General features: G+C 51.1%; 1 protein-coding gene across 1 annotated transcript in view; it reads left to right on the top strand.

Moving 5' to 3' along the window:
• Positions 1 to 17,550, top strand: part of Myo18b (myosin XVIIIB) — a 172,443-nt gene that overhangs the window by 27,261 nt on the left and 127,632 nt on the right. Inside the window, exons 13-20 of the mRNA XM_021232330.1 lie at positions 1,864 to 1,954; positions 4,209 to 4,401; positions 4,897 to 4,977; positions 6,764 to 6,911; positions 8,319 to 8,478; positions 11,527 to 11,710; positions 12,514 to 12,733; positions 14,436 to 14,545. Coding sequence (XP_021087989.1) covers positions 1,864 to 1,954; positions 4,209 to 4,401; positions 4,897 to 4,977; positions 6,764 to 6,911; positions 8,319 to 8,478; positions 11,527 to 11,710; positions 12,514 to 12,733; positions 14,436 to 14,545 — 1,187 coding nt within the window. The remainder of the gene's footprint in view (positions 1 to 1,863; positions 1,955 to 4,208; positions 4,402 to 4,896; positions 4,978 to 6,763; positions 6,912 to 8,318; positions 8,479 to 11,526; positions 11,711 to 12,513; positions 12,734 to 14,435; positions 14,546 to 17,550) is intronic.

The raw sequence follows: 17,550 nt of genomic DNA, 5'->3' as shown, positions 1-17,550 counted from the left end.
CAAGTGTTTGTCTTGAGGGGAAATGGATTCTGATCCTCTGAAGGGAGCTATGACTGGCCTCTCTCCACTGCACAGCCATGTCCAGGTGAGCTGCTTTCACGGGACACACTGTCTCCCTGTGCTCAGTCAAGTCTCAGGTCTGCTAAGCCCCTCCACCACCACCCCAGGAGAGAGAGCTTTTGCCGATTCCCACTGTTCTGTGCCCGACTCCGTGCCTATGGGCTGACTGAGTCCGATTATCTCATCATTCGCTCTGCTTGGATGACCAAGTTATCTCAACAAAGTGATTCTGGACAATTCAAACAACTGGAACGCTCTGTGAACCCAGACTGCTGTGTTTCTCAGGATATTTCACCCGAGTCAAATCTTAGGAGAGAAGTGATTGAATCTGAGTGTGAACCTGTGGCTACTTCCAGAGGAAATCGCCCACTCTTACATTCCATGCCTGGTACTGGGGATTTAAGGCCCCGATCCCAGAGTTAGTTCCTCACTTAGGGTCACCCCCAGTCTCAGAAGGGAGGCGTAGTTTAAAATAACAAGGACCATGGAAGCAAAGTGTAGATATAAAGTATAAGTATATGATTTATGCCAAGACTAGGGCTGGCAGTGGGCTGAACTGAAGGAAAGGGATTGTCAGGGAAGCTACCCTAAGGCGAAACTCTGCAGTCATCTTTCTGTATGTACAAAGGACGGGAGCCGGTCACATTCAGAAGGGTTATTTGGGCTGAGAGGGCAATCAAGGGTTCCACCATTCAAGGACACACTCCTAGTGACCCAGTACCCCCGCTGGGCTCTGTCTCTTCAAGTTTCTGCCATCTCCAGGGAGTGCCAAGCCGAGGACTGAACATGGAATGTAGCACCACATCGAAAATATAGTGGCCTAATGGCTATTTTTCTATCATTGTGGTAAGACACCATCACCAAAGCAACTTCTAAGAGAAAGCGTTCGGCATGGCGACAGACTGGAACAACAGCAGAAAGCTCACATCTCGAGCTCCAAGCATGAGGCATGGCGAGCTAATGGGGGTGGTTCAAGTCTTTTGAAACCTTAAAGCCCACACCGCCTCCCACAAGGTCGCACCTCCTAATCCTTCCCATGTAGTTCCACCAGCTGGAGACAGATTTTCAAATGTGTTATCCTGTGGGAACCATTCTTTTTTTTGTTGTTGTTGTTCCCGAGACAGGGTTTCTCTGTATTGTTTTGGAGGCTGTCCTGGAACTTGCTCTGTAGACCAGTCAGGCTGGCCTCGAACTCACATAGATCCCCCTGCCTCTGCCTCCAGCGTGCTGGGATTAAAGGCAAGCACCACCAAAGCCCAGCAGGGAACCATTCTTATTCAAACATTTCAGTTATTCTCTGAGGAGCATGTGAGGCATCCGGAGAGGAAGGCATGGTGAGCTAGGGCAGTCTCTGGAGTCCCACTAGGATATTAGCACCTTTCTTTTTATTTTTTTTGGGGGGGTAACTTGGTTTCTTTTCTTTCCCTTCCTTCCTTCCTTCCTTCCTTCCTTCCTTCCTTCCTTCCTTCCTTCCTTCCTTCCTTCCTTCTTTCCTCCCTCCCTCCCTCCCCCCCTCTTTCTTTCTTTTTTGAGACAGGGTTTCCCTGTGTAGCTTTATAAACCAGGCTGGCCTTGAACTCACAGAGATCCGCCTGCCTCTGCCTCCCGAGTGCTGGGATTAGAGCCGTGCACCACCACTGCCTGGCGTGTTAGCACCTTTCTTAAAACCACTTGCACATTATTTGAGCACTGAGAGATGAGGTTTCTCACTCTGGTGACCCTGGCTGCTTGGTATTGATGCTCTTGGCCCTGGGAGAGATCATGGCCTCTGAACATGGATCATCTTCTGTCTCCCCAATCCAGGGCTCAAGATGACCGGTGTGGAGTGTGTGGAGGGGATGGCCTCTGGCCTGTACCAAGAACTCTTCGGGGCTGTGGTCTCTCTCATCAACAGGTAACAGTGTTCTCATCAGGGTGAGCCCAGGCCTCCTGCAGCGTATAAAGAGCACAAGCCAGGGACACTTTCTGGAGTGGGATACTTGGAACAGAGGAAGGGCTTCTAAGACAGAGCCAGGCTTACATCTCACCCTTGCTGTGTGATGTCACCAAGTCCATTTATCTCTCTGGTCTTCACAACTTGAAAGCTTCTGTTTCCTGTAGGCTCATTGGGACATTAGTTGAAGTGAACAATACATTGAAGTAAGTTTCTATTGGTGGAAATACCAGTGGCAGGGACTGGGAGCATAGCTCAAGAGCCAAAGCTGTCCCACTCAAGTCAGAGGGACAAAGCTCAGAGCCCATCACCCACCTAAGAAATCCAGGCATAGAAGCACACATCAGTAACCTCAGCACTGGAGAGGAGAAACCAGGCAGATGTCAGCAAACCAACGCACTAAGCTCCATGTTCAGTGAGAAACCCTGCCTCAAAAGGATATGAGCAACAGCAAATGGCACATGACCTGAACCTCAAACACACACATGCACACACACCTGCACACATGTGCTTACACACATATGCACATAAGGCACATGTGCACACACATGCACAGATGTGTACATGTATATACACACGTGCACACACACCAGCACACACAGGTACATGTGCACACACATGCACACATAATACACACATGCACATGCATACACACATGTGCATACAATACACACATGTTTACACACACACACACCAACAAAGCTTACATGGATAGGGAAACACCTGCTAAGGGCTGGACATGATCCTAACAATTCAACCTGCCTTGTACTGTTTACGGCTCACACTGGCCCGGTATGCAAGTGAAACAGAATGAGGGATGGGAGGGGGAGCCGGTAAGATGCTACCCTCTGCTGCTGTCTTCCAGCATGCTGCCCTTGTCATTTGTTTTTCTAACTTTTCTTTCTGGGTGCAGGGGACAAGTAGGACAGAATGACAGGATGGTCCGTGGGGTGGCAGTCTAGGGAGTATGCCTGGCTGCTCCCAGCCCAGCTTCCTCAGAAGCCCATTGAGCAGCTCCAGCATGACCCGTGGGGAACACGGGGAGGGGCCCCCTTCTCTGCAAGAGTGCACAGCATAATTAGACTTCTGAATCCTGTTAAGGGATGAGCTGCTGCTGCGTAGCAACCAGCAATGGAGCAGCCGGGATCTCCCGTCGCCAGGGCCTTGGAATCAACTCCCTTTATCACAGTCTGAGTAATTACCATCCATTGGGAGGCACGGGTACCTTATCTAGAAACCGAGGGATCATCGTGCTTCCAGGAAGGGAGGGCTGCGAGCGGGGGTGAAGGGAGGCAGACAGGCCACCTCTCTGGCCCGCCACCTGCCACCATCTCCACAATAGAGGCTTTGATGAGAAGCGAGGTCACCAGGCCGGTTATGGGCAGGTACCTGCCCTCCCAACTTCACCCTCCTCTCGAGCATGTCTCTGTGGAGGCTGCCCCTTGTGACCCTGTTTTATGGATAGAAAGATTTTCACAAGGAGAATGGAGAACTAAGGTTGAAAGCCCAGTCCCCAGATCTGATGGTGGATGTTGCTGGAGATGACGGGAGCCGAGGACTTTGATGAGAGCATCAATCACAGGACAAGCTGCACGGCTGTGGCAGCGGGTGTGGTGTAGCATCCCGTTCTCCCAGAAGTCTTTGGAGCTAGCCTCTTACCTTTCATCATTTCACAGTCAAGCACCGGAGAGGTCAGGCAGCTCCCCAGAGACACACAGCTCCTCTGTGGCAGAGCAGGATGGCAGCTCATGCTTCAAAGTCTTGCCATTCCGTCTTTTGATTTAAGCAGTCCAGGCTGTCTACCCTGACAGAGCATTGGAACTATTCAGGGAGGTGATAGCTTGGGGGAAAAAACCCTCTGTAAAACATACATAATGTGGCCTCTCAGCTGTGGTGTACCACGAGGAAAGAATTTGTCAGGCTGAAGCTTGCTGTACCCTTATGTCACGGGACATGCCGATGCTTAAACCCCACTTCCTTTACTGCAGGGCTGGACCAGCTCACTTCTGCATCGTTTATCAGCTGGGGAAAGTCAGGCTCAGAGAGGTTAAGTAACTTGCTTGGGGCATCACAGCCCATAAATGACAAGCTTGGATTTGAAGCCAGATCTCCAAATCTACATAGAATGTTGCCTCGGTTTCTCCATCTCTGCTATGGGGGAGGCTTGAACCATCAGACCATGGGTTAACTCAGGGCTTTTCTCTTCTCTTCCCAGATCTTTCTCCTCTCACCATCTGTCTATGGCCTCCATCATGGTGGTTGACTCCCCGGGATTCCAGAATCCTAGGCACCAGGGGAAGGACCGGGCAGCCACCTTTGAGGAGCTGTGTTACAATTATGCCCAGGAGCGCTTACAGCTGCTGTTCTACCACAGGACCTTTGTCTCTACCCTGGAGAGATACCAAGAGGTGTGTGTCAGCTGGACTGGGGCCTCCCAGGCCTGTGACCAGGGGTGAAGCCAAATGGGTGGCATGATCGTCCACCCCAAGGGGCCCCAGTCACCTACACGAAGAGCATCTTGCTGCAGCTCTGGTTTCCTCCGCCTCTGCCCTGGTGCAGACACTGCTGCTGTGTACAGACGCAAGGCTGAGCACCCTTCTGGGAGACAAGCAGCCACTTCTAATGGAGTGGCAGGCTCATGTGCCTGGCCACGTACCTTCTGCGGGGCTTTCCATGAACTGTTAGCATGTGAGCCAGAAACACACGAGGCCCAGTGGGCTCTGAGAGGCCTCTTTCGTCACACATCCATAGTCAGAGGGGCAAAGTTTCTGTTACATACATTTCACAACAATTTTGAAGCTAACTTTGAAAGGATGTTTTAATAGTGTTCGTATCTTTGCTTCCCCCCCCCCAACCCACTGAGCTTACAGAGGGAACTAACATACACATCGTGTGAATTTCAGGAAGGCATTCCTGTGCACTTTGACCTCCCAGAGTCATCCCCAGGAACTACGGTGGCTGTTGTGGATCAAAACCCCTCCCAGGTAAGAGAGCAACTGGGGACTTGGGCTCTCAGACATGACACTGCAGCATATAGGCTTGGGGGTACCCATTCTCCAAGATCTCTGAACCAGGACTCCCCGGGGAAAGTTAGAGACATTGACTGGTGAGGGGTGTGGACACGGAAATGCCCTGGGGCCTAAGACCCACTGCTCAGATCTGTGCAACAGAAATGTTATACAACAGACTCACGTGGGACTGATCAGAGCCAAACACGCCAAGGCTCCAGCGGCTCCCACCTGGAGCCTGGGGTTCAGCCGACAATGCTGGCTGCAGACACTGGTGGGGGGGGCGACTTTGGAGACAGACCGTTGTGGGAGAGGACTCACTGACGTCATTCTCATTCCCAGAACCTGATAATTTGTACCCCAGCCAGCTCACCTTTGACCTGTGACCCTGGCTTCTTATTTTCTGTTTTCTGCCCTTTGCTTTTCGGTGTGAAAGTCCATGAAAACTATGGAACAGTGCAGGAATGCGTTCCATCTTGATGACCTCAAGCCCATCTTTTCACCTCTCTCAGCCTCAGTTTCCCCTTCTCCAAAGTGGGGACAGTGTGTTTCTCTGAGTGGGCATAACCTCATCAAAACATTGACCAGAACACACTTGTCACTGAGTGTGACTTGCGATAGAGGAGCCCTGTCAGCGGCCCTTCCCTAGCTTTAGGATACTCCAGGCTGCACCCCCTCATCCTGCCTCCTACTGACTAGGATGGTTGCAATGGCTCCTCCTGGGCACAGTGAGCCAACTCCCCTTGGGACACCTCCTCCTCCATAGCCCCAGGGAATGGCTATGTGCTGAGCCTCCCGTTGGAAGGTCGGGAGTTGTTCTCTCTGTGGGCTTCCTTACCTGTCTGTCATTTGTCTGGAACCGTCAGATGGGAGAATGCAATGGTAGAGGGACCTGTGGCTTCTGAGGGCCTCTCCTAAGTAAGGATGGGCCAGCTGCCCATCTTGATCCCAATGATGAAGGCTTTGACCCTGGGACCACCATGGGGCCCTGAATGTGTCCCTTGCCATCTCCAGGTTTTAGAGGTTGAAAGGTCACTAGAGTCCTGCTTAGCTCCATGAGCCCCAAGTGGTGGATTCCAGGCATGCAGGGTTGGTTGATGTTCCCACACCTCATGCCCCATCACTGTTTAGTTCACTGTGTCTTGTGCCAACTCAAACCACACCAGGTCTCTCTCACATACCCATAGGCAAACCCACAGGTTTCCTGGAAAGTTGCCATGGCTTGCTTTAAAATTCCTTGTCTGCCATGGAATCAACTTCATGTTCTCTGGAATATTCCTTGAATGCTTATCTCTTTAAATTTATTCCCAAAAGTCTCAGCATAATAGAATAGCAAGACTTCTAAGAGGAAGTGATATGGTGGGCTGACTGTGCACACCCTTCAGCTCCGTGTGTGTGTGTGTGTGTGTGTGTGTGTGTGTGTGTGTGTGTGTGTGAGAGAGAGAGAGAGAGAGAGAGAGAGAGAGAGAGAGGAATTACAAACAGACACACCCTTCTTAAAGCTCCAGGGAAGGCCTTTCCAGGCTCCATTTTACACTTGGGGAAACGAGGCTCAGAGCAGGTTCAGTAAGTTGTCCAGGGTCATACGGGAGTTAAACATGGCGGCAGGGAGGATTCAGACCCTTTGAAGACAATGCTTGGCTTCAGTATGGAGAGTGGAGTGAAGGCTGAACAGTGTCACAGGCCCCACCCAGCATGCTTAGTTCTGAGGTTGGGAAGAATGTCCAGACCTGAATCTCAGCACAGCTGCATCTCCCGCCAGGCCCATTTGCCAGCGGGAAAAGCTACTGAAGACGCTGGGGGTCTTTTCTGCATCTTGGATGAAGAGGTCCGGGTGGAAGGCTCCAGTGACAGCGTGGTACTTGAGCGTCTTCACGCAGCCTTTGAGAAGAAGACAGCTGGGGCTGATGGTAAGGGAGTCAGGGTCTAGGGGTAGGGGTGAGTCCTGCCTTGGCATGGGAATCTATCTATACCAGCTGGGAAAGGCTCCGACTTCTTTGCTAGGCAATCTCAGTGCCTGGGCCCGTTTTAGAAAAAGAGAGACCCTTGGCTTGTCGTGGGTTTTTTGGAAATCTTAAAGGCTACCTTCAGTAACACAACTCCTAATCCTTCAAATAGTGCCACTCCCTGATGACCACGTAGTCAAATACATAAGTATAATGGGGGCCACTCTTATTCAAACTACCACAGAGACCAACAAGGGTTGGTGGAGTCCCCAGGAAACTGTGTCCCTGGACTTTAAATCCTGTGCATTCTGTCCTAGGGGTTGAATAGAAAGGTCTGAAAAGACCCTGTCTGGAGATTCAGTCTTACAGGGGAGTTAATGAAGGACTGGAACAATACAAAACAAGGCTTTATCTCTCAGTAGTGTTCACCCATCCATCCATCCACCCACCCACCCACCCACCCACCCACCCATCCATCCACCCACCCACCCACCCACCCACCCATCCATCCATCCATCCATCCACCCACCCACCCACCCACCCACCCATCCATCCATTCCCCAATGCTTCCTACAATCCATATGCCAAGCACGACACTGAGCACCAAGGACAAAGAGAGAGACAGACACTTTGTGATTCTGAAGCATCACCCACAGGCTAACATAAGTAAACAGTGGTGGCAGTGCTGCCGCTTGTTGAGTGAGCACCATGTGCCATGTGCCATCTAAATGCATCCTTTGGCCTGTACTCACCTTGGGAGGTATGTATTATTTAAGCTCCACTTCGCAGACCAGGGAACCAAACTCCGAGACAGACTCCGTGACTTGGTCCCTTCCACACAGTAATTCATTCCAGTGCATCTGCCTGCATTCCCTGTAACCCACAGGCCAGGCCATTTGTGTCTCTGATCCTGTCCCTCGTAAGCAAGGGGCTGGGGCCAGTGTCCCCCAAACGAGCCCTTGTTTGACTAGATTGAACATGGATGCATGTTTTAAAGTATTTAACAACTGCTTATCTCCACTCATGGTAGAAAAGAAATGAAGCTTGTATATATACACCAGGTCAAATGTTTCTTCTAGAAAGAATGTGCTTGGAAAAAACGTGAGTGGGTTTAAAAGAAACTTGAGGTAAATCACAGCCCAGGTGACAGATGGGTATGTACAGGAAACTCAGGAGGAATGTGTGTTCTCTGATTTGGGGGCTAAATATGTGTCTGGAGTTTAAGAAGACAAAAACAGAGTATATCTGGAAGTAACTGCTGGCTTTAGCTATCTAGAAACACGTCGACTCTTTAAATTTTGTGGTAGGGTATGGGAACAAGGTGCACATTACTCATGAACCCCCGGCACCCATGCCACTATCTCATTCCAGGGCCCCCCGTGCTGCGCATCTGTGAGCAGCCCCTTCAGTGTGAGCTATTCCACCAGCTGGGACAGGACCCTGTGCGCTATGACCTCACAGGCTGGCTTCGCAGAGCCAAGCCCAATCTCTCAGCCCTGGAGGCCCCACAGGTCCTGCAGCAGTCAAAAAGGTGAGCAGAGCTGGGTGTGGGGCAGGGCAGGGCCATCTACCCCCATGGCTGTTTCTGTTCAGCAACAACCCAGTGAGCGACAGTGGACGGCAGTCTAGAAATCCCATCCTGTCTGCAGCTGTGGAACGAAGGCCATGGCTCCAATTGGATCGGCACAATGTCTCCCCCGGGGCAGAGCAGACCCAGTAGCAGAGCAGAGCAGGCCTTTGGGGGAGTCAGCTCACAGCTAAAACGCCGTGTCTCTGTGTTTTGGCTTTCCACCTTTCATTAAGTATCTGAGAGATGATGTGACTGGAGTAACTTTTATGGACATCCCAGGACCCGGGGGCTCATAAAACCAAAATGATGTTTTGTAGCAGTAGGAATAGCTCTTTGCACTCCCTGCTCACTCATACCAGAAGCACTAGCATGAGGCGTGAAGCAATCCCGGCTCCACTTCCAGGTTGAAAGAAAACGCTTGCTTGGTGACGGTGCTTGCCTATCAGGGTCAGTGCTGGAAACCCACTGGGGGCAGAGCCTAGAGGCAGGTGGAGAAGGAGGCACCAGTGTCTCGGGGAGGCAGACTGATCAAGAAGGACTGTGTGCTGATGGCCTACTGTGCGCTGTGTCCATGCTGCATCCTTAGCTCCATTTTACAGCCAGGATAATGTGGTGAAGTCCCTTGATTTTTTTTGACCATGGAGTTGACTCTGCTGGCAGAGCTAGGATACAGCTTGAACCTCAACAATACTCAGGGAAGATCTTAGGGTCTTATGGTCAGAGTTCATTGGAACCCCAAAACCCAGAAGGCCATGGGAGTTCATAGCTGTAGCTGAGTCCCAGATGGGAAATGAGGGATAAAAGAGGCTCAGTGAACGAGGGTCTAGGACACTGGGGTCAAACCCTGGTTCTATCCTTGAGTGTGATGCCGAGCAGTCACTCTCTTGCCTATGGCTTCCTCCACCATAGAGTCAAAGCCACACCAGGCAGAAGATTCAGGGGACATGCAGACTGTGCTTCTGTCTCTTTGCAGCTCACCCTGGGCCTCCACTCCATAGCACGAGACGTGGGAGTGACCACACGAGGGTGCTTACTAAAAATATCTACAATATAAAGTAGCAGGAGGCTCAGGGAGGAGCCTGGGTTGCAGCAGACTCTCCGAGCACACCTTGGGGTCTGGTAGAGTTCCTTCCTGCTCTGAGACCTGCATCTGAAGCCAAGTGAGGGGTGTTGAGTCAGGGAAGGGTGAGGCAAACCCTTACTGACCAGGTGAGTCAGGGTCTCAGTGCCAGGACAAGGGCAGAGAGGCATAGTACTACTGGGCATAAAGCCTATTAAAATGTTTTGCCATGCATGGAAGGAAGAATCAGGCAGATCTCTGTCAACTGAAACCAGCCCAGCTCACACAGTAAAGTCCAGGCTAGCCAGGTCTCACAGTGAAACCCTGTTTCAAACAACAACAACAACAGGAAAAACCACCAAACAAGCATAACTAAATGAGCATTTTGAACTTGTTGCAGCAGGTCGCCCACAGAAGCCAACCCTGGTGACTGTGAGAGCAAGCCCTGCTGGACCTTAGAGTGAGGATCCGTAGTCAGGGCCTCAGTGAAGCCACCAGGACTGGGCTCAGCATGGTGTCTCCAGGGCTCTACCTATAATCTCAAGGGCTTTCAGAAGATTGCGTGTCTCTCAAGCTACAGCAGTCTTGCTTAGGTTATTTATAGCTGGGTAGCTGATGCCTCCCAGAGAGAACAGGGGACTTGCCCAAGGTCACAGGAAAAAGGAAAAGCAGAGGATTCCATCTGTTCCATCTGATACAGCCACACATCAGAGCAGGGCTGGGGTTGGGAGCACCTGCCGTCTCCACCCCAGGCTCGTGGCTCCTGGGTGTGGCCTCAGTATCCTGGTTAGACCTTGATGGCAGTGCACTGTATGCCACACCTCTGTCCATTCTTGTCACCTGCTCACTCGTTTAATCCATTGCACACACCTCTGGCCCTGTGAGCCAGTGCGCATTGGTCTGAATCACTTGTCTTAGGACGGGGCTAGAGTGGGACCTGGGCTTTTGGGTAGTGACAAAGGATCCCCAAATGTTTCATGGCCAGATAGGGTTGGTGGTACTTGGCAGGAACCAGACCTCTGGCTTCCAGCTCCTTCCACTGGAGCTGTGGGTTCTGTCTAGCTGCCTCTTTCTTTTTGAAAAAAGAACAATAACTTGGATATATTATTTAAAATTATGATGCAGGATTATGTGAGGCTGTTTTGCTGGCCCCCATGTGGACTGCTCCGTCTGAAGGGTTGGATGGCAACCGTTACATCCTATATATGTGCTTCAGGCCCATGGTTGAGCTACCTCACCATCTCCTCCACCATTAGCCCTCTTTGCTCCCAGATGGATTTGCTTCTAATCAGAACACAGATGACCCATGTTTCTTCCGGTCTGGTTCCACAGATGAGAGAAAGCAGTGATCCCATCTGTCTGAGACTGCCTGAGGTCTTTTGATGTGATTATTTCCAGTTACATCTATTTTTCTGCAAATGCCTAACTTCATTCTTCTGCATGGCCAAAGGATTCAGTTGTGATACAAGCCGTGTTTCTTTACCCATGCCTCTGTTGGACACCTAGGTTGGCTCCGTACCTCTCTGCCCTTGTGTAAGGCCAGCTTGGGCTCCTGAGGGAGCCTTAGAAGTCAGACACCCTCACAATACATGTTGGAAGAGTCCTGCTATGGGTAGGCTCAGGGAAGGTGGAGACTGCTTAGGTGTGAGCCTCGACACCTCATTATTGTCTTATAGCAGTGAGTCATTCATTCCTACAACCATACAGTTGGTACCTACTGTATACCTGGCCTATTATAGGGAGAATTAACATGGCTGTCTGTACCTTCAGGATGGTGGGGGTGGGATTGTTGGGAGGGTGATTCTCATGGGCAGAGAAGAGCAAGTTGCCCAGGAAAGAGCCAGCATTTCTGAGATAGGAAGGTTGTGAATAGAGGGGCTTATGTCTTTCTTCCACATGGGTGAACTTGCCAGAGAGTCCCTGGCAACCTGCTCTCTCTTCCTTACTAGGAAGGAGCTGCAGGACCTCTTCCAGGCCCGGGCCAAGCTGCCTCCCCTGTGCCGTGCGGTGGCAGGCCTTGAGGGCACCTCTCAGCAGGCTCTGCACCGGGGTCGTGTGGTGCGTAGGGCTTTTGCCAGCAGTGTCGCTGCGTTGAAGAGGAAGGCTCCCTGTGCCCAGATCAAGCTGCAGATGGTGAGTGAGTGAGCCAGGCTATGACCTGGGTCACCTTGGACCTCCATGACATAGACCACTACCTCAGCAGGATGCTCACTTCTACAATGCCCTGCAAAACCCCAGGGATAGGTTCTCCGGTTCTGCTGAGAGTGACACAGAGGTTCCAAGTTCTGGAGAAGTGTGGCCATGGGCACCCCTGAGAAATGATTCACCCAGGTCCAAGGCCAGAGTCTTGGATATTTGGTGTTAAGCTGAGGGCCTTGGGGGATACTCATGGGTCACCATTGCCCCTTTGTCTGAGCTGTCAGACTACTTCTACCTGCCTTTCTTCCTGAGACAGCCCCTCTGGTGGGGCACAGGCAGCAGGATCCAGCACCCGTGTGAACATGCTACCTTAACCTGATAACATAAGTGAACATCAGCTTGGTCGCTGGTCAGGTTGAATGTAAGAAGGAACTGCAATTGCAGATCGCAGACCATGGGAAGGATTTGTCTGAAGAATGAAAATCACACAGTACTATCCCCAAGTACTAAGTCCTGGGTACTAGCCCCAAGTACTCAGTCCTGGGTTCCAGCCATGGTTCCTCTGCTGGGAGGGGGTGTCTCTGTGACCTGGTCCCATTCACTGTCCTCCTCCATATCTCAGCTTCCCCAGCTGTGTCCACCAGGCCACTTATTTCTCTTGAACATAAACCAGTATAAGCACAATGCATTGGGTGTAGAACATAGGGAGTCCCCAGGAATGTCCAGACCATGCTCAATGTGTGTCTGTCTGTCCCCCTGAGACATTGGCTCTGATTCCCTGTCTGCTTCGGTCCCAGGATGCTCTCATCAGCTTGCTGAGTCGGTCTCGGCTGCACTTCATCCACTGTCTTGTGCCAGCCTCAGTGGAAAGCAAGCCTGGGCAGGGGACTCCATCACCTCCACAGCCTGGTGGAGACCAAGGTGTAGCCAATGAGCCCCCAGCTCTGGACATTCCATCACTGAGGGTTCAACTTGCAGGCTCTCATCTCCTAGAGGCATTGCGACTGCACAGGGCAGGTAAGAAACAGATGGGGACAAGGTGTCCTTGTCCTGGTGGCACCCACTATGTGCCAGTCAGCCATAGGATAAGGACCATCATTATAGGTCAGATGGTCACAGAACAGGAGCACCCACTATGTGCCCTGCGCTGTGCACACAGTGAGAAAAGTTGAATCTGTCTCCTATTTTATAGATGAAGCAACTGAGGCTCAGAACAATGACGGACCCCTCAGGGCCACACTGCACGGACAAAAGCAACTCCTGAATCTGAGTCAGGTTTCCCTGACTTCCAGAATTGCTTCTGGCTCCAGAGGGCTAGACTTAGCCTACCATACCTGTCACAGGAGGAGTAGATTTTTCTCAAGCCAGTCATAGTTTGTTTTCAGACTGTAGGCTGGTGTGAAGATCTGTGCCACTGCAGGGGTGACAAGGTGATTGCGCAGAGGCAAGAGGCTCATGGATGCCTGGGGGGCTTTCCTGTTATTAATGGGTGGGGGTACCCCCAGCAGAGGTAAAATAATAATCAGGTCCCAAGGAGGAAGATTTAGCTGCCATCTTGCAGGTGAGAGGACAATTAGCAGAGGGACCACAGGGTCAAGGCAGGAAGGCACAAGAGCTGGGGTTTCAGAGAGTGGGATCAAGCTGGATGCAGAGCTAACAGTCCACCAGGGGAGGCCACAGCTGCCTTCACTGGCCATTCGGCTTCTGCCAGGTACAGCTGAGTGATGGGGGAATGTGGGGTTTTAGGCAAAGGAAAAGAGTTCAGGTCTGTTTAGTATGCAACCTGGTGCCTGTGGTTTCTGCTGTTGGTTAATCTTACGCATTGAGTTTGATCTGAATAACACTCAGCATCCAAAGTTTAAGCTCAGCCACTCTCTGCAGAGGCCAGGCTACTGTCTCATGCAGCCTGTTTGTACCATGTCCTATGGTCTCTGATGTCCTGTCCTGTGGTCACTGCAAACCCCATGTCAATAGTGGAGCCGTGGAGACAGAGCATCTGACAGAGAAGATGAGGTTCTTAAAGACAAGGCTGAGACCGCCCCCCCCACTCTCCACTGCATAGGCAGAGGGAGGTGAATAATGAATGTCACAGGGGAAAGAAAAGAGTTCACAGCTGGCAGCCAGGCCCCACAGTCAAAAGACCAGCCTGACTGATAGCAGGCACGGTTGCATCATAGAGTGTGAGTATATGTGTACATGTATGTGATTGTGTGTCTGTGTGAATATATGTGTGTGGGTTCATGAGTTTGTGTGTATGCATGCATGTGTGGTGTTGCATTGTGTGTGTGTGTGGTGTGTTTGTGTCTGTCTGAGTATGTATCTGTTGTGTATGTGATGTGTTTATGCGATGTGTATGGTGTGTATATGTGTGTGGTATGTGATTTGTGTGGCATCTACTGTCTGTTCCCATTACTTTTCTCACCCCTTAGATTATATGAGAAGCATGATACCTTGGTCAGTGTACAAAAGCTTTAACAACCTGTCCCATAGGGTGAACAGAGAAGCATGTTCCGTGGGACACTGGAGGGAAGGGGTATTAGTGTGTGAGAACTATTGAGAAAGAGTCACCCGAGAGAAAGTCTTGGAAAGACACTGCAGAGTTGAGGAAGAGGTCTGTACAAAGAAGTCCTGGGCAGGGACATGTGAGCCACAGCCCGCATTGACTGAGCACTACCTACCAGGTGCTTTCCCACCTGTGACTGGCCTGCTCTGTCCCCAGGTTACGCTGACCACATGGGGCTCACTCAATTCCGCCGTCGGTTCCAGGTGCTGGACCCTCTGCTACTGAAGAAGCTTGACTCGACCTCTGAGGGACTAGAAGAGAGGAAGGTATGTGATGCTGGCTCACGAGCAGGAGGAGGCCCCGTGCTCCCATGTGGGCCGCAGAGGCCGTTCTGTATGAACTGCTCGAGGGCAGCTGGGGCATGAGGGGTCTGAGAGCAGGGCCGTGAGGACCGTGTGGAGAGTGGTCTGTGATTGGCATCACATCTCAGCCCTAGACTGCATCCTAACCCAGAATGCCCTCCTAAAATCTTCATGAGGGCACACAGAAAATAAGATGAAATAGAGTGGTATGTCCTGTGTCTCACTCACAAGGCCTGTGACAGCACAAAACCCAAGGGGACCAGCTTCACCCATGCTCTGAGGTGGCCCATGGGAATGTTTGAGGAGAGCCTCACTTGAGAATGAAACGAACAGGCCATCCCAGGGCCTTTGCACTGGCTGTCCTCTCCAGGGCTCACAGATGTGCCCTTTGCTATCCAACCCCAGCTCAGGGGCACCCATCATCAATTCCTCTTGTTCTGATGTCTCATGCATCCCTGCCCTTAACTGAAATTAAGTTTCCCAGCAAGGACTCAGTAATTTTAACCAGAAGGCTGGGTACACACGCGGGTGTGCATGCACACACAAGCGCACATGCATGTATGTATGTGTGTGCGCACTTGCACACAGGCACACACAAGCCACACGCTTGTACACACACAGAGAGACACATACAGATACATACATACGTGTGTGCATGTGCATGTGTGCACACACACATACACGCAATCTATCTTTGTACTTTTACCCTTCCTTTCCTGTTTACAATCCTGCTCCAAATGCACGAAGCCACGTCTTTGCTCCTCACACCTCACTCTCCACAATACAGCTGCCCCATGATGAACAACTGTGGGCTTGTTGGTGGGTAGAGCCTGGTGGCATCCGTGTGGGAGCCCTGGAAAGCAAGCACCTTCAGCCACTTTGGTAAGTGAGGCCCATAAAGATGAACCAAATGTCAGGGAATTCCACAGGTGTTCATGGGCCTGCTCCCTGGAAGCCAGGTTCTAAATTCCAAAGGAGGGTTAGTGGAAGAATGTGTTTCTTGGGGTCAGATAGGTGTGACTCCAGCTGTCGCTTGGGTAAGTGACTATCTGTCTGCCCCAGTCTCTTCACCTCTAGAATGGGAGCAGCAGCAGCCTCCACCAGTGCCCTGGAGATAAAATACTGTAGAGCAGCCAACGTGCAGACTCAGGCCCGGGCACACAGGCAGGGCTTCATGCACGTGAGCTGCTTCTATCGAGAGCAGCAGCAGTCATAGCAGCTGCAGAGTCTTTCAGGGTCAGGCTGAAGGGTGGTTGATCCACAGACTTTGTCCACAGCCACACTGAACCATCGTGTGTGTGTGTGTGTGTGTGTGTGTGTGTGTGTGTGTGTGTATGTGCCCAGCTGTACTTGGAATCCATCCTCAGTGAGCCATGAGGTTGGATAGGTAAACAGAGCCACAGTCTTCGGGCTCTTGCTCACGGGGCAGCTCCAGCAGTAGACACAGATCCTTCTGTGTGATTCTCCCCTTTCTCTGAGAGTAAGCCGTCCCCTCTCTGTTTGGCAGCACATTTTGGAAGCTCCACAGTTTGGTTTGGGTCCAAACCAATCGGCATGTGAAGCCTTTTCTCCTTGGTCCACACATGCTTGATCACCACACAGAGGGTCCACAGTGCTGGAGACTCTGGGGCTCCTGAGCATTTGGAAATGAGGCAGGCTGGGGGTGTGAGGGAGCTTCCTGTGGGGATGACGGTAAGGCTCATGGCAGCGTTTGGACTCTGAACAAGTCAGCAGGATTCTGTTGCTGCTAAGCGGAATCCACCTCCGTGTACACTCCAGGCACCAGAGAATGGAAAATTACCAGTGCAATGGACTTGGCTGGGAGTTACTTTTTTTTCTTTTGCTTCTTATTTTTTAAATATATATTTGTTCACAAATTTCATTTGCTGGGGCATAGAATTTTGGTAGCAAAGAAAGAAAACACCATCCTGCCTCTTATGAAAAAGCTGATAAATATTCATTCGTCAGGCAATGTGATGGGCTATGAATTAAACATGAGCAATGTGCTCTGGTGGGCAAGCCAGCAGGCTCTGCCTGCAGAATGGTTAAGACTTCAGGATTTAGTGAGACAGGTCCGACAGCGAAGAAAGGTCAATGTCGTCATTTGACGCTAGACGGCAGCAGAGGGGATTCTTGTCAGGTGGAAAATGGGCCCTAACTAGTTCCCCCTTGCTCCTGATTGGTGGTGTCTTTGCAAGCTATGCAAACTTCTGGGAGAAGTGCTCTCATTCTGGGTATGCGCACACCTGCATCACAAAATAGTTTCTCGGTGTTGTGGCACATGCCTGTGATCCTAACACTAAGGAGGTACAAGCAGAAGGATCAGGAGTTTGCATTCATCCCCAAGGCACAAGGTGACAGAGTTACAAACCTAGACAGTGTTCCAAGACAAAGCCTTCTGCCCAGGGAATTAGTTTCTTAGCAGAGATGACTGAAACAGGACTGCAGAGCCAGGCAGGAATAGAGCTAGGACTCAAACACAGACTCTCACTCTGGGTTATTATGCAGAACATTAAAAGTGATGGTTATGGGTAGAGAGATTGCTCACCCATGAAGAGCCCTTATTGCAATTGCAGAGTGCCTGAGTTCAGTTCCCAGCACCCACATTTGGCAGCTCACCATCCCCTGTAACCCCAGCTCTGGGGGATTCAATGCCTTCAGACGGCACCTGTCTGTACCTGGTGTACATGCACTCATTAGGACACACAGACACATGCATCTAAATTTGACTAATTAGAAACGTGGAGGTGACTACAGTTGTACCACTTTCCTTACTGTGAGGACCCGAAGAGAAACAGTCAAAGGGAGGAAACTCTGGGTACAGACCATCATGGCAAAGGGAGAGGTGGTGGTGAAAGTGGTCACGTGCCTGACAGCAGGGGCTTGAGGCTGCTTGCTCAATAGCCACCTGAATTCAGTTATTTTGTCCTACCCTTACCCCAGAGGGAGCTGTCCACACTCAGCGTGCT

Source organism: Mesocricetus auratus, unplaced genomic scaffold (assembly GCF_017639785.1).
Source record: "Mesocricetus auratus isolate SY011 unplaced genomic scaffold, BCM_Maur_2.0 Super-Scaffold_100025, whole genome shotgun sequence".
Lineage (NCBI taxonomy): Eukaryota > Metazoa > Chordata > Mammalia > Rodentia > Cricetidae > Mesocricetus > Mesocricetus auratus.
Note: the sequence above shows the minus strand (reverse complement) of the source record. Positions and strands in the feature narration are given on the sequence as shown.